General features: G+C 37.5%; 1 protein-coding gene across 1 annotated transcript; it reads right to left on the reverse strand.

The window, feature by feature from the left end:
• Positions 1–3,398: 3,398 nt before the first annotated feature.
• Positions 3,399–24,053, reverse strand: adat1 (adenosine deaminase tRNA specific 1). Its single transcript, XM_067379591.1, has 10 exons — positions 23,839–24,053; positions 23,613–23,757; positions 23,470–23,538; positions 23,333–23,387; positions 19,930–20,060; positions 16,601–17,171; positions 12,872–13,017; positions 8,598–8,697; positions 8,315–8,401; positions 3,399–3,707 (listed from the first exon to the last, which is right to left on the reverse strand). The coding sequence occupies exons 2-10, from the start codon at positions 23,752–23,754 to the stop codon at positions 3,575–3,577; spliced, it is 1,434 nt and encodes a 477-aa protein (XP_067235692.1). The 5' UTR covers positions 23,755–23,757; positions 23,839–24,053; the 3' UTR covers positions 3,399–3,574.

Here is a 24,053-nt window from a genome sequence, read left to right on the forward strand (position 1 = left end):
AAGATGATTTATTGACAAATGCCTACCACTATCTTAAAGGGACCGCTTTCTAAAATTCAATCATTTACTTACCCTCATGACTTTTTTTCTGTGGAATATATTTTTAAAGGCAATGGAGTCCAAGCAACATTGGACCCAATTAACTTTTATAGTATAGAGAAAATATATAGATATTGTATTAAAAAAAAAGAAATGAAATATCTTCTGTTTGGTTCCACAGAAGTCAGTCAGTCATACAGGTTTGGAATAAGTAACTGACAGAAGTTCCATTTTTGTTTGAACCTTCCTTCTAGTAATAAAACTAGGAACCTATAAAAAATGAATGCACTTTAAACTTCAGTAAAGTTCACCCGATAATGAAAACTCACCTGTTGTTATTCTAAACCCATATTTGCAGAATGTACAAGCTACTCTTTCTTATACCACTAATGCACTTCATGTCCAGGGGCTTTCAATCTACAAATAAGTACTATGAAAGTGTCATACGATACAATAGTTTTTCACTTAAATGGGATAATGAAAAATATCCCATATTTTACTCACCCTCAAGCCATCCTAGGTGTATATGATCTTCTTTCAGTCAAACACAATCTGAGTTACATTTAAAACATATTCTGGCTCTTCCAAGCTTTATAATGGGAGTGAATAGAAGCCCAAAAAATAATTAGGTTAATAAAGTCCTTCTGAAGTGAAGCGTTTTTGTAAGAAAATATCCATATTTATAACTTTATAGACTATAATCATTAGCTTCTGGTAACGGCCATTCATGAGTCGAGTCAAGGCGAATGACGTAAGATGTAGGAGTATCGTAAGCAGTGTTGCCAAGTCCGTGGTTTTCCCGTGGAATTGGGCTACTTTTACACGGTTGCCGCAGGTTGTTTTTCATGTCCGCGGGTTGAATCGTCCCAAATAACGTGATATTTAGTTCCTGGAATGTGAATTTTACCAGGGGAGCCCCACCAAAAATGAGAATTCTACCCCCCGGAATGCGATTTTTACCGTGTGACCTCCCTGAAATGCCATTGGGCTAGTTTTGAGGAGCAGTTGGGCGGTTTTTGTTGTGAAAACCTGGCGACCATGATCGTAAGCTTAGACACCTCTCGTGCTTCGAACCAAGCTGGAAGCAGTATGAAATGGGACGCAAGACAAACTAAACAATCAATTTACACTTTTTTTTCCCAAAGACAGTTTCTGTCATTTTTTTTTTTTTTTTTTCACCCTGGAGTTAGTTCAAGTGTTCATTCTTTAAATAAATTTGTTTTTAATTTGTTATTTGGTGCTATAAAAACAGGGGTAGACGTCATGATTGACAGCTGAGGTTGACAACTTCTCTGAGTGAAGAAGTCACTGAGGCGCCGACAGACTTTTTTCTGGATCGTCGCGAGGTGATTGGAGCTATAATTTCTACATTTCCATAACTGTTTATTTCACACCAAAATGAGTTGTTCTGAGTTTGGGTGGGACCTTGATATAGCGGCTCCACTTCGTGCTCACTACCGCACAGACTCCAGAATCAAGATGTCAGCGCCATTTTGGCACACTGGCGGCTTCACTTACTACAATGATAGAGATTGAAGGTGCATCATCCATATTTTTTTACAGTCTATGCTTAAAACAAATAGGGCTGTGCAACAAACTCCTCTTATATCGAAATCCTCAGACATGTCTCTGTCTTTTTCAATAAAGTGGAGAGAAGAAAGATGCGGCTCTTTAGTAAGTTTTATTCATCGACATTCTTCACAGTTCCCATTCTTTTCTCCACTTATGGCTAATAAAGCAGTGAAGACTTGCATCGCTTGTTGCATATCGACTGAAAATTACAACCAAATGTGGCACTGTATATTATCAGACTATAGAATAACACAAGATGCTTCACTCGTATTACTATGAATGGGAGAAAGTGCAACGTGCAAAATGGTGGAATAAGTCCCGGCTTCTAAATAAGAGCCGCTCGCCGATTGGTAAAGTCACTGCAGAAGCCGTTAGAAGCTCCGGTTTCTATAGAAACAGTCAGACGCGCGCCTCCAAAATGAGGCACAAGAGACGCGTATTTAGGACTGCGTTTGCGCATTAGGTCAGCCTGAAAAATACTTTTTTGTCATGATTTGAGCGTTTAGAAACAAAATTTATTAGACAGTTGTCAGATTTCATTGGTGATTTCAAATATGAAATTGAATCGAAAGCTTGACAAACAGCTTTGGAGAACTTGATGTTTTCTCCATTCAAAAACAGAGGCTGCACTTGGATGCCCGAGAGGTATTTCAAAGATGGCCGACAAGTGAAATGACTTTTCTGTGTTGCAGTAAAAATAGCAACAGGGCAGCGTCAGTAGCTCACAGAGTGCAATTTGACATCATCGACGTAGATCGCTCTGTGCACAGTTGTCCAAATAAAACTATGTGGATTTTAAATTAAAAAAAATTTCATGGGTTTTCTACATATCAGTAAGATACATCATTTACGTTATATTAAGCCATACAGAAACAGACAGCCTATATATTAAGATATATTATCTATCTAATATGTTACACAACAGTAAACCAAACATTCACTTAAGATATAACAGATAATGTTTTCGTGAACACTTATCAAGAGTATCTCGGGATTGCGCGCCTAAAGTGCGCGCTCTTTAGATCTTTCAGTTAGCAAGATCATTTTGTTTACATCAGCATGAGTTTGAAAATCACATTTCATTGGTTCAGACTCATGCCATCGAGAATTCGCTATGAATATTCACAAAGTTGGATTTTACAACAATACAAAACTTGTGCTGATAGGAAGCGCCAGACGTCCAGAAGCGAGCACGAAAAACGGCATTTTTCATGGACAAATGAAAGGTACACCTCTCAGAAAACGTACAAATAAAGTTGCTTTTAGATGTTTAATTGCTATTTGCAGCATTTGGATTACTAGACGAGGGGTTAATTAACTCATTTTTGTGAAAACCTCAATTTCGACTAAAATCTTTTCACTTGTGTTGCCTGTAGCTTGAATTGTACTTGTGTGCATTCCGACTCATTTTGACTGCACGGGTCACATATAACTCTGATTGTGTTTGACTAAAAGAGTCATATACACATGGGGGTGAGTAAATAATGGGATAATTTTCATTTTTGGGTGAACTATCCTTTTAAAATCTTCCCCTCTGTCGCAGCACATTCAAACTTGGTTGGTCACAAAACATGGTGTTTGGCATCAATGATATTAATGAGATTTGAGAGCTGTTTTGGTTTATAGCCCCTGATCACGACATGTTTTTGATATATGGAAAAGAACAGTGTGAGCCTGCTAAACATCTTGTAAATGTTGATAGAAATGAAGAAAGCATATAAGATACAAAGTCATACAGGTTTGTAATGACAATCCGGGTAAGTAATGATGTCAGAATCTTTAATTTAGGGTGAACTCACTTTTACAGTTTCTGTTGCATGTAGTATTTACAAAAAACAGAAGAGAAATACAATCAATTTTATTGCAAATATAAAAGTGAAGAGTGCTGAAACCTAAAGTACAAGATCCAGCTTCTTTTCATGTGATTCATTCTGGACACTGGTATGGTAACATGTCCCGTCCGCTAATGAAACAGCAGCAGTTCTCGTGGGCTGCGGGGCCATAGCGGGAAGGCCTGCAGTCGCAGCTGTGTCCAGGCCTGCTGATACATCTCTGCAGCCTGCTTGTAGTCCCAGTATGTCCTCAAATCTTTTCCACTTCAGCAAGCAAAGAGAAGAAACAAACACATCGATCAGACACAACAGATACACAAACAACACCTGCGCACTGTAGGGAGCGCGCATGAGATGTCAGAGATCAACGTGACTTTGAGGACAGGCATGCATGGCATCACATTTCTGTTTCAAACACACAATCTAAGGCTAGAAACAAACTTTACACAAGTTTGCAAACAAACACAAATGGCCAACTCTGTTTTAAAAAACACTGGTATATGAATGACAGCTTTAAACTTTGACACTAAATACAACCAAAATAAGTCAAAAACAGTGATTAACAGCATTGTCTAACTAGACATGTCGCTAGGAAAATTGATAATTGATGTCACACAATAACATGCCTTGAGAGTTTGTGTAGCCTATTAAAATTTACCACAAATTTCAAGATGAGGAAGCAGAAAAAACCCTGTATGAGTTTTTGTCTCTGTTTAATTCATATTATACACTTGAGCTGTTTTTTTTCCCTGAATATCAGGACAATAACAGATGTGATTGAATAACATTTCAATAAACAAGATTGCATTTTCAACTCTACATTTACATAATACAAAATCTGTTGGTGAGCCAGAGAGAGCAGTTTTGAACCACACAGTAGTTATTTTTGTGTTACAAATATTCAAATGATCATAAAAGTACTGAGATAAAAGTTTAAAGTGGATATAAACACTGATGTCTATGATGGCGATCGAAATAGAGCAAACCACCTTTTGAAACTAACTTGGCGCTTCAAATAACCGTTGTATCAATTACATCTTATGCCACTAGTTGGTGACAAGTGACAAGTCACTGAATCATTAATTCAAAGGATTCGTTCAAAAACACTGATTCATCCGGTAATGAAACAGGTAGCCTATTTATTATCGAGTCATTGAATTCATTCAAAGCCATTTTTTTTTAAATAACTTAACATTTAAGGTCCAGAAAGGTAATAAAGACATTAAAAATATATATATATTTTTTACCACTTTATTTACAAAAATACTGTTCTGCATGAGAGGATCACAACACATGGGTTTTGTGTTCACACGAGAGCTGACATGTGAATGCTTTGGATAGTATTATTTTGTAAAAAAAAAAAAAAAAAAAAGTGGTAAAAGTTTTTAAAGTTTTAAAATGCAAACTAGTGGTATGTTTGTATGTTTTTTTGCGCAAATAAAGCACTTGTATTGCTTCATAAAACTGAGGTTAAACCACTTGAGTCACATGGGAGTACTTTAATGATGACTTTACTACCTTTCTGGACCTTAAAATTGGTAGTTGTGTTAGATCTCTATGGACAGAAACCTCTCGTATTTCATAAAAAAGATCTCGACACGAGGGTGAGTAATTAATGACGGAATTTTCATTTTTCGGTGAACTAACCATTTAATGCCACCTACTGCAAAAATATACTTGTACTGTGACATGAATTTCACTTTGACACGTTTCGGAGCACAACAACATACAAACTTGAGGTAGAAGCATTTCTGCTTGGGGGTCTATCAATGCTGCAAGTCAGTCTCAAAGTAAAATCTGAATCATTTTGTTAACAAGATGGTGAAAGTGCACAAATTTATTTGCGCATGGAGTGCATATAGATCTGTGTGTCCTGGGATTTCTGTGGATGGATTATTGTTCTTTGCTCTTGTGCGAGTCTGTCAGCGGTGTAACGAGAGCTGGACGCTGGGCAGGATCACTTCAAAGATACGAGAACCCCGAACAGAAGAACACTGTTCCCTCAGGTCAACAACTAACAAAGATCTACTGTTCAATAATCATGCTGCTTTACAAGAATAAAACACACCTGTTATTAGATATATAACACAAATGAACAAAAAATATGTAATTTTACACCACGATTCAGTATTCTAAAACCAAAAAGAGTAATGAATCTGATCACCAAGATTTATGTCAGTATTGATTTATTGAGAGGCTCGGGCTAGTTTTTACATGGGAAATATACCCATGAGTCAAGAGTCTTATTACACACATGCTTGTTTTCTCTATAGCAGTTTCTATGTTGGTTTCAAGTTTGTGATTCATCCAATCTAAAATCTCATATTTTAGTAATAACTGTAGGCTAAGCATAGGGACAATAAAAAACACACCTAGGATATATGTGTTTTCTATAAATGTCAGGTTGGGGAAAGTCAATTTCATGCTTCATTTTTTTAGTATGCTTCGTTTTGTCTCGCCACAAGTTACAACCCATGTAAATATCTTGTACAAATGAGGGTACTTTCTAAGCTCTTCACACAATCTCTCGTCCATTGTCGCTGTAGCTCGCATGTGTTCCGGTGTGGTGAGAAATCTTGTCCCCCCCCAGGAATCGGGTCTCCTTTGGGACCCCGAGTGATCCCATGGGTTCAACAGACTTTTGGGTAGTATTTTTAGCACCTGATTATAATTCCTGCAAAATCTCGTTATGATTTATATTGCTTAAAATGCGTTGTAATGACCATTACTATCTTTGAAATTACATTATTATACTAGTATATAACTGAAGCTATAGGTTGTGAAATCAAGCATTTCTCGTTCTTACTGTTTTTAGTAAGTTTATGTACTAGCATAGCATAATCTAGGCCTATCCTATTAGCCTGCTTCCTAGCTTATATTATATTAGGTATGTTTTTTGCTTCCAATTTAGTTCCCAATTACATATTTCAAATTAATGTTTGTGTGTACTTAGCATGACAATTGATTACAAATTTATTATAGTATTATATACCACATTGCTATTATTGTTTAAAATTAATATTAAATTACTTTTACAGAACACTGTATGTTGCAACAATCCTTATCCTTATAAAAAAAATTTAAGCATTGTTGTGTTTCCAGTTTGTTTTATTATGCAATACATATAGGCATTCATTTTATATTTCAAGCATGTTGTTTTTGCACTTGATGCAATAGTTAAATAGGTTATAATTAGTAAAGACAACATGATAACTTTTGATCAGGCATTACCGCCTGGGTCCTAAAGGAGACCCAATTTCTGGGGGGTGGACTTGATTTCTCAGCGTGATTGTTCCCCCCAAACCAGTTCAGCGGATATCCCGCCCTGGAGCCGATTCTAAACATTTCATTGGCTTTATAAATCACAGTAACGATTGCCTACACCCAACCCTGATCCCTAAACCTACCCATCACTGTAACCTCAGCCAATGAAATTGATTGCAGGGCGAGGATTTCCGCTAAACTGTTTCGGAAAAAAAAATATAAAAAAAAAATCACGGGATTTCTCATGACATGGAGTACCTCAGGGATGACGTGTTTTTGTATGCAAACCCCGGAAGCGAGTTAGCATTTTAGGACTTCCAGTTCCATTGTCCTAAATCTATGGGTTTTCTGAATGGTTTTTTTTGCTAAATCGCCTGAAACACGGTCTGTGGTTAACAAAGCCTGTAAATATTTTCACGTTTTGATCTATGGCATAAAACACACCAGTTATAACCCGCTTGTGATTTTTTTAACCTTTATTGTGTCTAAAAAACGCGGTTGCTAACAAGTTGCTAAAAGTGACTACTTCCTTTGGCGAGGACTTTAGACGTCATCATGACAAACAGGACATTTGGACAGTATTGCTCATGAAAAAGTGGATAAGTATTCACACACAGCGCAGATCATAATCAGCGAGCATGTTTTTAAATACAGTTTGAGGAAGCTTGGTGGTGGTGACGTTGATCCGCGACTATGGTGTGCTGTTGTCCGTTTATAGCCTACTGTTAGCCTTTTGTATCTGACAACTTTATTTAGGCTTCAAAATGTATAAATGCTGTGTTAAAGATTATCTTGATAGACAAAACGTGTAAGTGTCATAACCCTTTGTTAAACACAGAGCTTATTTTTTGCGATTTTCCAAAAGTCTATGGGAAAAATGAATAGGCTTTCGATCGAGGGAACCCGTGTGCCGCTAACTTCCGGGTTGGCCTAAAAAAACACGTCATCTCTGAGGTACTCTATTGGTCTGTTCTGCTTATGCAGTTTTTCTTCAACTACCTTGTGAATCGACACCCCCAGGGCAAGGTTGCCACTTTGTGGATAAACTAATTACTGCAAAAAAATTAAATTTGCACGCGTACTCTTCTGATGATGAAATACGCATCACGCGGACTGTACGCTGACCCTCACGTACACTTAAAAAGTGTAGTATACTTTGGGCTTCACCTCACAGTGTGACACCATGTTGGTTCGTTTGTGTTCATTGAACTGTATTTTCTTGTTCGAAAGCTTTTCGTAGACAACACTACAAAATTGAGGAAGTCAAGTCACATTTCTTTATATAGCACTTTATATAATTATAGATGGTTTCAAAGCAACTTTAGACAATTGTACAATTCATCAAATATGAAAAATTCAATTTCAGCTGTAAAGCAGCTCTACAGAAGACAATAGTTTCATAACTCAAGTCAGTTCAATGTTGATTCGGTTTTATATTGAACAATGACACTATTGTCTTATTTGAACTCTGTTTGCATCAATGAATCATTCTTTTCCTGTTCATCCTGTAAAGCTGCTTTAAAACAGTATGTGAAACTCTATATAAAAAAGGTGATTTGACATGAGAGTAAAACTATTCCAGGTCTCTCCTGTTTTAAAAAACTCACCGGATTGTCTCTGGAAGATGAGAGTCTTCAGTTGCTGCCACCAGTTTCAGAAACGAATGAAAGAGCTCCACTTTACTGATTAAAGATCTACACGTGGAGAAATATGAAAGAAAATAAGCCTGAGCTCAGAGCTGATTATTGTGGTGACTGAAAGTTTTGTGATGATACTGCCAACTCATAAAGTAGCATTAACAAGGCTTTATTATGAATACAAACCACACATCTGTGTGAGTCGTGAATTTGTTATTCTTAGAATGTAAATTATTCTTTGTCATGAGATTACCTTGCTTGCAGTGTGCCCAAAGCTTTTTTCGTCACTCCCTGTTTATAGCCATTAGCAGTGACATCTAGAGGCTGCTGGGACACTGCAGACCAGCTGATGGCTGCAAGAACATTCATATTTCTGTTAAGTCAGGAATGCAGGAGAAAACTCCAGATCAGGGGTTGGCAAAAGCCAGAGAGAGGTGTATGTATTTAATTTAGATAAAGTATATCGTGCCTGCATACAGATCTAGACTTTGAGGTTATCATTCCTCATAGTAACACAGCTTGATTTATTAAATAATTAGTTCACTCCAGAATTAAAATTGTCATGCAAGATGTTTATGTCTTTCTTTCTTCAGTTGAAAAGAAATTAAGGTTTTTGATGAAAACTTTCCAGGATTATTCTCCATATAGTGGACTTCACTGGAGCCCAAATGGTTGAAGGTCAAAATTACAGTTCACAGCGATCCCAGATGAGGAATTTTCTAAAAAAAAAAAAACTAAAAAAACTAAAAATGATATACGTTTTAACCATAAATGTTCATCTTGAACTAGCTCGCTGCTTCTTCTTTATTAGAATTCCGGCAGTGTAGACACTGCTAAGTGTATTACTGCCCTCCACAGGTCAAAGTTTGAAATAATTTAAACATATAAGCTTGAACTGGTTAAAACATATAACACAATCTCAAGAGGAGGAATAAGTGTCTTATCTAGAGAAACGATTTGTCATTTTCTAAAAAATAATAAAAATGTATACACTTTTTAACCACAAACGGCCATTTTGCACTAGTGTCCACGACTTCACACATTACGTAATCACGTTAGAAAGTGTAATGTCGTTATGTAGGTGGATGTAGCAATCCAGTGTCTACAAAGAGAAGACCACGTCAAATGGCCTTTTAAAAAAAAGGGTAAAACAATGATGTCAGACAAGAGTTTTTCGGTACTTCTGCCAATGTCACATGGACCATTCCAATGTGACTACATAATGCTGAAGTCATAATGCATTTTTTTTGTAGAAAATGGCAGATCGCTTCTCTAGGTAAGCCCCTTATTCCTCGTCTGGGATAATGTAGAACACTTTGAAGCTGCACTGAAACTGACATTTGGACCTTCAACCCGTTGGTAGTTGGTAGTCCACTATATGGAGAAAAATCCTGGAATGTTTTCCTCAAAAACCGTAATTTCTTTTTGACTGAAAAAAGAAAGACAAACATCTTGGATGACATGGGGGTGAGTAAATTATCAGGAAATTTGAATTCTGGAGTGAACTAATCCTAATAAAAAAACTAATAAAAAATTATTATGTGTGTGAGAAAAAAACTGCGCAAGTCAATGAAAGCGTGCAGCTCTGACAAACCATTAAAAAACATTTTCATTTAATTTCATGAACATTTTTATTAATCATGCACCTTTATTTTCATTAAAAGGGCTTGTTTCTGCTAGTGAGCCTAATTTTGTAAATTAATTTAGACAAGAGCAAACTGGGTGCTGGTAAGATACCTGCTCAGCCAGAATCACACCACAATGATGTCCTTTTTGCCATGCACACGCTTGTGATTAAAGGATTAGTTCACTTTAAAATGAAAGATTTACTCACCCTCAAGCCATCCTATGTGTTTATACATTTCTTTCTGATGAACATAATCCAACTTAATATAACCCAGATTGTGTTCATCAGAAAGAAATGTATAAACACCTAGGATGGCTTGAGGGTGAGTAAAGCTAGGACTAATTTTCATTTTAAAGTGAACTAATCCTTTAATGACTTCATGACAAAAACATTGCCGACTCCTGCACCAGAACATTAACCCTCTGCGGTCTGATGATTTTCGGGGCCCTGAAGAAGTTCTGACATGCCCTGACATTTGTGCTTTTTTTAGTTGTTCATAAACATATTAATGGAAAAAGTGTCATTACACTGTATTCAGCACAAACTAGGCTACAATAATATGCGAGGAACATGTATGTACATGTTTGTGTTTTTGAAGGAATAACGTTTATACGTGGTTATTGAAAAAACAAAAAACTTCAGCCAAAAACATTGTATTAAATCTGTGTTCACAAGACTTCTGGGTATTGGAGGTTGTAGACTAGAGTTTTTGCTTCAAAATGATGTAAAAATTATCCTGCCTACTCGTTTATATATAACAATATATTGATTTAATTTTTGGAAGACACTTTTTGTCACAAAACACAGTATGCGTGGAGGCGTGAATCATCATGAATAATGAGGTATTTCACACCTGAGAAGACAAAAGATTTGCATAATGACCTTTAATGACCTGCATTTTAATGAGGCCTTTCAGTCAGGTAGGCTGTGAAAAAACCCTATGTGATCATGTCTCAAGCTCATCATGATGTATATCAAACATACAGAAAAAACAGCAATACTGTGAAATATTATTACAATTTAAAATAATGGTATTCTATTATATTCTTTAAAATATAATGCATTTCTGTGATGCAAAGTGTCTGAACAGTTATGTTACATCTATGGCATTTCATATAGGCTTTTAGCTTAAAAGCATGCACATCTGGAGAAATATTGATGGATTCTCATATTTTTATGTAAATTTTCTATACAGAGGAGTAATATTTATTCAGTATTTATTGTCATCACTATGAGTGCTGGATACTGTGTTTTCAATTCATACTTGCAGCCGGAGGGCGAACAACTAATCTAGGCCTAACTGTACAGTATCTGCAAAGAAAATTAATTAAACTGATAGTTAATTTAAATAATAACAGATCAAAAAGGGTCAATTCACTACTGTGTGTGGGCACTTTTGACTGAAAATGATTATTCTGCTGAATTTGATTTTTGATGTTCTGTGTGATGGTAATTATTTCTCATAAATTATTTTTTTCCTTTTTTTGCTAACTAAAACAAATTATCTACAGTGGCAGTAAGATCTATTTTTGTAGGACAAACCCCAGAAACAAACCCCAGCATTTTAGCACTTCCATTTCCATCATCTCAAGTCAATTGTTTTTTTGTTTTTTCAATGTGTTTTTGCCGAATAAAATGTTTTATAGGCATTAATAGTCTTATTTCTGAAATATTCTTATACAGTTTTTTCTTCCCTGTTGTTCTCCGTATATCTGAGTGAAACGGCCTCTGGAATGAGAAAAAATGTGGGACGGGACTTGATTTGGTCCTTTGGGAATTGATTGGATCGTGGGAAGTTGGGCGTTGCATGGTAATCTAGTCACTAGTCCACTTTCACAGCTATGTTTTGTTTACAATCGTGCTCTATTCTATTCTAACCCAAACGTTCAGAGAAAATGCTTTTTTAAACAAAGACTGAAAACGTTGTTGGAAACTTGATAGTGGTGACATTGAAGACATGGGACTATGGTGTATTTGCATAACCTGATATTGCTGAGTTCAACATGTTCCTGGGTCAACATTTTTGTTGATCCTGGAACAACATTCAAATCAACAAATCAGATTTGAGGGACAAGTTTACAGATTATGTCAAGTTTAGGATTAAAATCATGAATTGGTGCTTCTACATCAGTGTTATTCATATATCATTTCACTCTGATTTTTGGGATAACCTATGGGTGGGGTTAGGTTTAGGGGTAGGAATAGGGTTAAGTCTAAATTTTCAGACTGGAATGTTGTTCCAGGATCAACAAAATATGTTGACCCAGGAACGCATATAAATCAGCAATATCAGGACGTGCGATGTAGTTGGTTTGTTTTGTTGATCTCAGAGATTATTTTCTGCAATAAGTTAATGGGAATCAGCTAACTTATGGGCTGGCCTACAAAAAATGTCATCACTGCAGTAACCGGTTTGGTGATAATTATTTCACTTTTTTAATCATTATAGGGGACAAAAAAGTTCCCCTAATTAAAGAATTTATTATATACACTGAGCAAGGCCAACATTTATCAGTTACTAATAAACGGTTTAGCTTATCATAGCCTGAGAATGATAAGAATGATATATGACATATCTGAAGGAAACAGCAGCAGCTGAAACTACACCGAACGTCAACCTGCGTCAAAAGCACAGAAGATCCATTATAATCCAGACCGGACGCAGGGGAAACACGTCAGCTGAAGTGTCCGATGCAGACAGGATGTCACTGACGTTGTAAAATCTGCTTTGGGATTTTGTACACTTAATAATAAATAATGTTTGAAAATCTCACATTGTGAAACAATGTGTTCAGTGTAGAGAGTTTCACTGGCTCTGTTTGCTTAACATGCCACTCAGGATACAAAAAACACAAAGCTCAATTAATTGCAAAAATTTGTGAAGGGTTACACCTTCTCACCTGCCCCGCAGGGAGATATCCTGCCCTGTGAGTGTGTGTGTTTGGACTCAGTGTGTGTGTGGTTGTGGGTAAATTCCAGACTGGCCTGCAGAAGCTCTGGAGCACGTACGGAGAATCCTGATGGCAAACCCCTCACATGAGAACATCTATAAGAGATGAAGAGCCAGATTTATTCATTTAAAAATCAGAATTAATTTAAAGTTGCAATAGTCTTTTCTTCACTGTTGTTCCCTGTATATCTGAGTGAAAAGGCCTCTAGAATGAGAAACAAATCTGGTCCTTGATTTGGTCTTTCGGGAATTGATTGGATCATAGGAAGTTGGGCGTTGCCAACTAAACGGAGGCAGATGTGAATCTCAGTTTGCAGTCAGTTGTGGAGGATATTTAGCCTCCAGGGGGTTAATAAAGGCCTTCTGAAGTGAATGCGTTTTTGTTAGAAAAAGTCTTACTTGCGCCACAAGAGTAACCCCTGACGTGATGTATGATGTGGGATGTAGGCGTATCGTAAGCTGCCTCTCGCGGTTTAAAAGCAACAAACTCAAGCTTCTCTTCTCTTGTATTGAAATCTTCCGACATTTCTCTTTAAAATTTCTCGTTTTAGACTTCTAATTCATGACTGGTGAGTTGTTTTGCTCTGTCCTCTGCGCTTCCGTGTTCGTCATTACGTCATGCGTCAGGTCAAAGTTCAGTTCAGGTCTTCCAGCGCAAATCGTTGCGTACGGCCATCTGCTAGTTATTTTACTTTATAAAGTTTTAAATATGGACATATTTCTTACAAAAACCCATCGCTTCATTTCAGAAGGCCTTTATTAACCCGTGGAGCATCCATCCATTATATTTATAATGGATGGATGCACTTTCTTGGGCTTCAAAACACGGCCCCCGTTCACCCCTATTATAAAGCTTGGAAGAACCAGGATATTTTTAAATATATCTCCAGTTGTTGTTTGTCTGAAAGAAGATAGTCATATACACCTAGGATGGCTTGAAGGTGAGTAAATCATGGGTTAATTTTCATTTTTGGCGAACTATCCCTTTAAATGTTCTTCATTATAGATTATGAGTGCACATGAATGAAAAAAAAAATTATTTACATGGATAAATCATTTATAATAAACACCGCAACATTCTGTAAAAAAACCCAAAAAACAATAAGAATCGTCCATTTTAATTTCATGTTGACTTAAACATAAGTTGTCAGTTGTATGGCTGCTTTTTACGTCATTCCTCTTTACCTGTAATTTGTTCAAATTATTTTAATAAAATAAAATGCATTAAAAAATTAAATTTTTGTAGACTATATAACTGTATAAACTTTAATGTTTTATTTATTAAATTATTATTAATTAATTATATATATATATATATATATATATATATATATATATATATAATTAATTATATATATATATATATATATATATATATATATATATATATATATATATATATATATATATATATATATATATTCATTTTTGTGTTTTAATGTGCATACAGTGTTTGATTAAAGATCTGTATGTTAAAATACTTTCTTCTGACTTAATATGCAGAGATATCTAGTAAATTATTTGTAAACTGATTCTCCCGAAAAGTGTTAAAGGATTAGTTCACTTTCAAATAAAAGATGCAAGCATCCAAGATGTTCACTTACGGAACGAATGTGGTGCCAGTTTCGTTTTTTCCGTAAGTTGAATAGGGAAGGCATAGGACATACAGCGCAAGCTTTTTGAAGAATATGGAAGGCGGAAGCATTCAACCGTCTGGAGGCCATTAGGGCTGGGCGATATATCGAATGCTTTTGTCACGCGCATTTCGTCAGTAAAGCCGGTTCCCTGATTACCGCTAAATCGCCATCACCTGCTTTCAAATGAAGCGGCATTTAATAGACCGAGCCGTAGATCACTGACAAGCTACGCAATATCGTGTTCATTATCGAAGGCGATTCATCTGCGATATGAACGCGATATTGCGTGTCTTATCAGTGAACTACGGCTCTGTCTATTAAATGCCGCTTCATTTGAAAGCAGGTGATGGCGATTTAGCGGTAATCAGGGAACCGGCCTTACTGACGAAATGCGCGTGACAAAAGCATTCGATATATCGCCCAGCCCTAGAGGCCATTGAAGTCCACTATATGGAGAATAATCCTGGAATGTTTTCATCAAAAACTTAATTTCTTTTCAACCGAAGAAAGAAAGACATAAACATCTTGGATGACATGGGGGTGAGTAAATTATCAGGAAAATTTTTATTTAGGAGTGAACTAATCCTTTAAACACTGATGCTTTAAAAACATTGTTGTTTAAGAATTCTGACAAAACCAATAACAAAACTATATGACAAAAGCAGTTTACTTCATTACAGTAGTATACTGAAAATGTCTAAAAATTGAATAAATATATATTTTTTAAATATTAAGAATGTTTTTTTTTTTTCAAACAATAAAACATACATACATATATATATATATATATATTATTATTATTTAATTTTTTTTTTTTTTTTTTTTTTGCAACATCTAAGAACAACAGTTTTGTTCTTCAGAATTCTGAATTTTGTGTCGGGCTGCAAGAAAAACACAAGAAACCCAGTTCCAATCCAAGAGCTCTAGCATGTGGAAAACTTCACTATGAAATGGAAGGTTTATAAGGTAATTTCTGGCTTTTTGGGTGTAACTCCTAATAAAAGTGAACACTGGTTGAAAATCAGCATAAAAAGAAAAATGGAGAAATAACAAAATCTGGAAAAACACGGAGTCCTTTCCACAACACCTGAACTAAGACAAAATCCCAGTTTAAGCACAACGGCATTCCAAAAAACACAAAGAAACCTGATCTATGGTTCAGCTTTTATAGATGATCTGTATCCTGTATGTCTAGTAGGCTGAGACTCAACTAAACACACACTCATGGCTATTACATATTTGAGCAGAGTGTATTTGAATAATATGAGCCTAACCACATCTATATGTGTGTGTGTGTAGGTGTGTGTGTGTGTACGGTCATGCAAAGTACACGGTACAAAGTAAAAAAAAAAAAAAAGGTGGTTTTGCAATTTCAATACGTAGGGGTAATCACAGACACACACAAAAAAATAGGAAATTAAAAATGGTCAAGCAAACTCTACTGGACCATTTGAGATTGAGTGAATCCACTGTAAAAATACTAAATCCCCGGGTATACTTCACTTTCCTCGCCCGGACGCGTCACGCACACGGTCACGTCCTCGTGACTTTCAGAGTATACTACACAACGGATGCGTGCGGATGACCGCGTTCGTCACATGCGCAGTACAGCTTTTTTCTATGCTCTAGCTGACATCGGAGAGCAGCACTGAGTCGTGTCATCAACGTGACATTCACTGGGCATGATCGGAGAAGAAAAGAAGTGCATCCTTTCCCATATTTTACTTATCCCCCTCCATGAATTTGCCGCCCTAAACGCTGGTCAACTTCACTGTCCATTGTTGTGTTTTTCTCTTTTCAAGCATGTTGTTTTTAAAACGGTCTCTTCTTTGGCGGCTGAACACTCTGCTCAATGCTGTGCATATTGCCACCTAGTGGACTCTTCTATACTGCTTGTGCATGGGCAGTCTCGAAATTTGGCCTGCACAAGCCGTCTGCATGACGAAAACGCGAACGCGGACGGCCGAAGTATACCCGGGGCTTAACAGTCCCTGTGCTGCAGGAATAGTAATGGTATGTTAGTGTGGTATTTGAACACTCACCGTGTTTTCAGCGCTCTCTCCATTGCCTGATGGCTGTAAGAACCCTTTCCAACCACCACAGCGCTGAAGCAGATCGGCCCTTGCAGATAATGAGACAGCAGTGCACCCTGGATACCCAGAATGCCCCAGCGGGCAAGTTTATCACTGCAGGAGAGAGAAAGTGTGCGCTCTCCACGGCCCGGCTTCACCCGCAACACCCCAACACTGTGATAGAGTAATCCAGGCTTGAGAGGGTCGGCTGGGCCGTCAGGGACACACTTTGCCCCAGTGCGATGGAGGTCAGGTGGGCAGACTTTCTTTACATCCGGTTGAAAGTGCGAGACCTCGTTTAATTGATTACACTCTTTGTTTTCTATTATAACCTCATCCTGATTGGAATCCCCTGATTTTCTGCATGATGAATGGTTGTCGTCACTTGTCTTGATTCCAGGACCCGGTCTGGTCTCCTCTAATTCACTCTCAGCCTGTCGCTTCAGGCCTCGTCTCTCTGATTCGTCCTTCTGGACTGCCTTTACTGGCTCACAGGGCTGCGCTTCACTGCCAGTCATAGGGAATATGGAGGCATCACCACCTGAGGACACAGTTTAGTAGTTTCAATCAGACCCATTGTCACAGGTTTATATAAAATTTTATAAAACATTTGTGAAAACTATGGGTCGTTCAAAAGAGCCGAGTTCATTTAAGCGTGGTGCTGTGATAGGATGCCACTTTTCAGTTCAAGAAATTTCATCCCTGCTAGATATTCCACGGTCAACTGTAAGAAGTATTATTGGAAAGTGGAAGCGTTTAGGAACAGCAGCACAGAGCGAAACGGTCACTGAGTGCTGAAGAGATCCATAATATCAGCATAGAAACTGTGCGGCGGGAGCTTCACGGAGTGGGTTTCCATGGCCGAGCAGCTGTGTGAAAGCCTCACCTAGTACAATGCACTGGACTCTGGAGCAGTGGAAACGTGTTTGGATGAATGACGAATCACACTTCTCTGTTTGGCAGTCTGATGGACGAGTCTGGGTTTGGCTGCACTGTTGCCAGCTGTAAAGTTCGGTAGAGGAGGGATGTTTCTCAGGGGTTGGGTTACTTCCAGTGAAGGGAAATCTTAAAGGTCCCGATATACTTAAAACAAAGTTCTTTTTCGTTCTTCGTTTAGGAGGAAAATGAAGTTCGAAAAGCGCGCCCAGCAATTTAGTGTAATCGAACATCTGACACCGCCCACACTGCTGAGAGCGACGGTTAGATGAATATGTAAATATGTGCTGCACACATTCTTCTCAGTGATAAAATAAACAACAAAAATGAGAAAACAGCAAGCATTTTTAAGAAAAGCGTCTGATCATAACGACATTGGTATGTTAGCACGAGCTCTGAAAATTAGCACTCCAGTCACGTTACGTTTTTTTTTTATAGCACTAGATTGCTTAAAATCAAGCAGCTTTACAGTATCAAACATGAAAAACAGTATTAGTGCCTCATTTTATCAGAAGCACAACTTCATTTTGTACTATAAAGCGGCTATGCAGTGTGTTCATGTATTCAACCGCAGAGATCTTACCTCGACGGACTCAACAGATGAAATGAGTCAGAAGTGTTCCACGTGAAAGAAGGCGGAGCCTCAACGCACACCTCCTATTACGTTATCCTCAAGAACCAATGGTAGTACGAAGGTGTTTTGCAGCTGGAGCGAACTTTTCCTGAATCAGTGGTTCGTAGCGTGTATCAAACTGCCAAAGTCACGCGATTTCAGTAAACGAGGCTTCATTACGTCATAATGTTTCAAAATTTCAATGGTTCACCACTGGGGGGCGTGACTTTGGCAGTCTGATAGACGCTCTGAACCACTGATTCAAAACAAAAGATTCGTAAAGCTTCGAAGCTTCATAAACAGTGTTTTGCAATCGCCCATCTCTAGATATTGTTGAATAAATTCGTTGTTTAGTTTTTTTGGCGCACAAAAAATATTCTCGTCGCTTCATAATATTAAGGTTGAACCACTGTAGTCTCTTGAACTGTTTTAAAAATGTCTTCAGCAGCTTTCTGGGCATTGAAAGTGACATTGAAAATTATCTTGCTGTCAATGATGATGAACGAAGGTCTTACGGGTGTAGAACGACATGAGGGTGAGTAATTAATGACAGAAATTTTCATTTTTGGGTGAACTAACCCTTTAAAGCTTCAGCATACCAATACATTTGGACAATGCTATACTTTCAAATTTATGGCATCAGTTTCTATTCCAGCATGACTGTGTCCCAGTGCACAAAGCAAGCTCCATAAAGACATGGTTGGATGAGTTTGGTGTGGAAGAACCTGACTGGCCCACACAGAGCCCATTAAAACATCATTGGGATGCACTGGAATGGAGATTGTGAGCCAGGCTTTCTCGTCTAACATCAGTGCCTGACCTCACAAATGCTCTACTGGATGAATGCGCAAAAATTCCTAAAGATATGCAAAGGGGGGGACCAATTGTCCCTTTGTTGGGAGTTTGATTGACAAGCGATCTAACCAGTCATAACGCCGAATCCGCCATTTTGTCCGACAAACCAGTCAGGAGTTAGAAGATTAACCTCGGTGGACTTGAACTTCAAAAATGGTGTGTACTGACGTCTTCCCGCGTTTGAAACAACATTCATTCTCATGTTCATTCATGTTTATTTGATGCTATAAATTAACTAGTAGGAAGAGATGATCGGTTCACGAGCCACTACAGAAATCTGTCACGACACATTAAAGAGCCACAAAACGGTTTTTATTGTTCAAATTTCTTAAAAAAATTACACAATTTGAAAGCTGGGACTTTGTTTAATATCATAAGTAACCTGCTCTGTCTTGTTTGTCGAATTGTTGTCAGTGTCCTCTTTGCACCGTAATGTATTTTTCACGGTGTGTGGCGTGACAGCGCCATGGCTTGTCGAACAAAGCAACAGTAACTAAGAGGGGGCGGGTCTTTGCGAAGGGTCAATTGGTATAATGGTCAGGTGTCCCAATACTTTTGTGCATATAGTGTATATACCTGATCACACCTGACCATTAAAGGGATAGTTCACCCAAAAATGAAAATTCTGTCATCATTTACTCACCCTCAGGCTGTTCCAAACCTGTACAAAAAACTGTTTTGGGGCACCATTGACTTCCATAATATACTTTTTTTCTACTGTTGAAGTCAATGGTGCCCCAAAGCAGCCTAGTTACAAACTTTCTTCAAAATATCTTCATATAGTAATAATAGTAACAAATGAGGAGGAGTATACAAATATTTGACTGGTAGTCTACAGCAGAGAACCTTTTTAACTCAACAAAGATTTGCATGTAAAACATGAAGTTGGACTCACAGGGTGTTTGACTGGTGAAGAAAAGGAAAGAAACTCCCGGTTTAACTGTCCATTTTCCCTTTTCAGTCCCTGGACAGAAGACGTCAGAGCTCTGGCCACTCACAGCCCTGTACAGCTGCTCCGTCAGATACCTGAGGAGAAAAATCAAGAGAAAAGGATAGAAAATGCACAGATTCATTTGAACAGTAATTCCATGAAAACCCATTTAGCCTCAACAGTGGGACCAAAACTTGACATAATGGACATAATGGTAAACTTGTCCCTCAAATCTGATTGGAATGTTGTTCCAGGATCAACAAAGATGTTAACATATTGTACTTGGTGAAATCACGTTCACCTACAACAGTGGTCGCCACCCCGTCGATCGCGGTCGATTTTTATCAATGCTCCAGTAACTCGCGAAAATAACAGAAATATGAGTACAAAAATACATTACATTTCTCCAGTCTTTGTACTGTATTTTTGTATGTTATTTTCGGGAGCTACTGGGACAGACAAAGGCATATAGCCCACACAATGTCTGAGTCTGTAAAAGGCCGTTAAAAAGAGGCCAGAAATGCTGAAGACAAACGCAAAAAGGAGAAAATTCTGTAGCAGAGCAGCTCACTGTTCACGATGCTCTAAATCAGTGCTTCCCAAACTGTGGGCCGCGGTGCGGTATTGTAGGGGGGCCGTGGATAGGCTAAATCAAGATATTAAAATAATTAAAAAAATTAAAATATTCTAATTGTTCTGAAATGTGATTTCTTCCCTCCTTATTACACAAACATAAAACATATAAAAACATTATTTTTTCACATTATAGCGAGGTGAGATACATTACTTATTTTCAAACTGACGTCAGTTGCTTAGCAGGAATTCACAGTTGGTCAATTCAATAATGCCACGGTGGAGCAGAGGATGACAATAACCCAATAACAGACCTAACTGCACTTCAAGTAAATGTAAAACTAGTAAGTAGCTACAGCGAGGAGTACATGTATCCTGTATGAACCTGAAAAGTTCATTTGCAAAAACCGATAAACGCCATTTTAAAATAAATAAATAAATAAATAAATAACTGACTGCTGTGCGTGTGCATTATTCTCCACATAGACTATAGCACGTTCTGAACTCAAAATCCGTTTTGTCAAAAAGCCGGTATTTTAGTCAAAGCTGACTAAAAGTGATCGAGGATTTATAATTTCGACTCCTGCAAGTCCTTGTACACCTTACACGACTTTTACATGCTGAACCCTTGTTTGTCCTTTTGCGTTTGTGTATGTGTGCGCGCGCATGTATGCAGAAGTGCGTGGGTGCGTGTGTGTATGTGTGCCGATGTTAGCGTGTTTGTGTGCACGTGTGTTTGAGTGCGTTTGAAATTACTTGGTTTTGTTTAACTCTGAAACATGAAATGTGGAGTTGCTTTTGCCAAAAAACGACTGTTGGAGTTATCTGCTTTTGCTAAAACTTAAAAAAAATATATATATATATTTTTTTTATACATACTTTTAATTTTGTTATCTTTAAGTTATCTGTTTTTGCAAATTAACTCTTTAAATATATTTGTAAAGAATGTTTACGTCATCTTTCACAGGAATATAAAAATATTACATTTTATGGTAGTTTCTTACAAACTGAAAAAGAAATTCTTACAAACTGGTTAATAAATGTTGATAATTTTGTGCAAAGAGACTTTATGAAATATATCTAATATACAAATTATATATATCGTGGAGGGGGTCGTGGAGCTTTTGCTGTTTTTGGGGGGGCCTTACCACTCTGAAGTTTGGGAATCTCTGCTCTAAATATAGGAAGAAAATATAAATACTGAATTGGGGGTGAGGGCTTATATGAATGCATCTCTAAAAGGAGATCAGTCTTCAGGAAGATTTCGATGGCAATGGCATTTTATTTTCCTCTTACCTCCGAATAAAGTAGCTAATTATTAGCGCATTTCAGCTTTGTTTACAGCGGTAACCAAGGAAACGCTGTATCACTGTCAGAGAGTGAATCTGCTGCTGCGTCCCAATTCGCATACTATCCGTCCTAAATAGTATTCGAAAAAAGAATTAGTATGTCCCAAATCGTAGTATGTTGAAATGAGTATTCCAAAGATACCCGGATGGTCTACTTTTTCCGGTTAGAATTCGAAGTGCAGATCCGTGCACACTTCTAACCGGTAATATTGCCCATAACACATTGCGCTGTGGACGAGGATTCGATTAGAACTACAAATACGAGTAAAAAGTGTTAAAAAACTACAAACATGACGGATGTGCGAGTCCGCCGGTTAAGCAGAGCGGTAAAGATAAAGGGGCTTGAATGATTAATAATCAGTATCTAACCTGACGAAAATATGTTTATTAAATGTTATCCAAATTATATTTCATTTGCAACAGCATTGTGAACTTTTATAACGATGCGTTTGTTCATTAATTTTTAAATGCATCATTATGCAAAGACGAGGAGAGTTATTGCATGAAAGACCCATGACTGGCAGATCAACGTGCGACTACATTTGTCTCCGAAACGGTAGGAAATAAAATTTAAATAAATGTGGAGGATTTTAACTGTGACAAGATGATTGACTGTAGTTTAAACAGTTACAGGTTGCGTAACTAAGCGACAGAACGTCCGTTAATGACGCAATTATGACGAGGTAGTATGTCCCAAAGCTTGCATACTCTTCTGCTACACACTCAAAAGTATGTACTTTTTCTTTACAAAAACAGTACATACTTTTAGGACGTAGTATAAGTAGGCGAATTGGGACGCAGCATGCGTCTCATTCAGCCTGCTGTTTTTGTTTCATGCTTTTTGTGTGTGTAGCATTTATAATTTCACAAAGATAAAGTCAGACCGTTCTGTTTTTGCTTTAAATCTTGAAATTAAATCTAATTCAAATAAAAAAAATAACTGCTCATGCAGCGTGCGTAGTTTCTTTGTTTGGATTGTGATTAAAAAACAGTGGTTCCCTCTAATTTGAAATGGCTATGTATTTTTGTTTATTATAATAATTTTAATAATAAATATTTGCAACCAGTATCAGAATCGGCCAATTTGCTTGTAGGAAAAAAAATAAAAAATAAATCAGAATCTAAATAGGCCACGAAAAAAATACTAAATATAATCTGGGCTGTCTTTTTCTATCAAGTAGATCTTGTCTTTCAAAAAGGTCGAGGTCAGGGATCATGGGCTTAAAAAGGTTGGTGACCACTGACCTACAAGAACACACATGCACTTCAGCATCTAGAACAGCTACAGGACATAACATCCGCTTGACGAATATCAAATCCATGTGCAAACATAGAAGTAAATGCAAATGTACAGTGTGTGCATGTGTAATTGAAGGATTATGAGGCAGGATGTAAGAAGCAGTGGAGGTTTTGTTTGCGAATACATCACAATGCAAAGAAATCACCTGACACACCCCCTTCGAGCAATAACCTCTGCATGACTGTCATTCAGAACATCACCTGCAAATCAACACAATGCAACATATATGAGACTGCAAAGCAGGTTTACATTTGATCAAGGGTTTAAACCAAAGACATTTACCCTTCATACTCATAGCAGACTGGCCGATGCATTTGGTGCCCGTCCCCAAAGACACAACCTGCTTGTGAACTGAGATCAAATGGTTAAAAAGGCATTCTGAAGTTTCATATCACCATGTTTCTGAGATGAGCAGTATTGCTAACCTGTCTTCTGGTCTGAACTGTCAGTCAGGAGAATTACAGCAGCCAGTAGAGTCCACTCTCTGCCCGCCTCTGGCTTCCCTCTTTTAGGAAGTTTATTGAAGTGATTATAACAGATACTGGCTATTTCATCAGGACTCCACATGATCTGATGTTACACATGGACAGTGGAGAGGTATGAAGATGTGCTTTTACAAACATACTATTAAGGCAGTATTGATGTACTCACACTTAAATGCCTGGTTAACACTCATGCGGAGGCAAATGTTAATGCAGGAGGTCATAAATGTGTTCGTTTCTCGTGTCTTTCGCAGAAGTCTTGAGCCACAGCAGAAGAAGAAAACATGAAAGATTTCAAAATAAGAGTCTTCATATATATAAGCTCGATAGAGGGCGCTTCATTACAAGACGACAGCTTGTCTTGAAAGCAAAACGTTTTTCAGT

This window comes from Chanodichthys erythropterus, chromosome 24 (assembly GCF_024489055.1).
Source record: "Chanodichthys erythropterus isolate Z2021 chromosome 24, ASM2448905v1, whole genome shotgun sequence".
NCBI lineage: Eukaryota > Metazoa > Chordata > Actinopteri > Cypriniformes > Xenocyprididae > Chanodichthys > Chanodichthys erythropterus.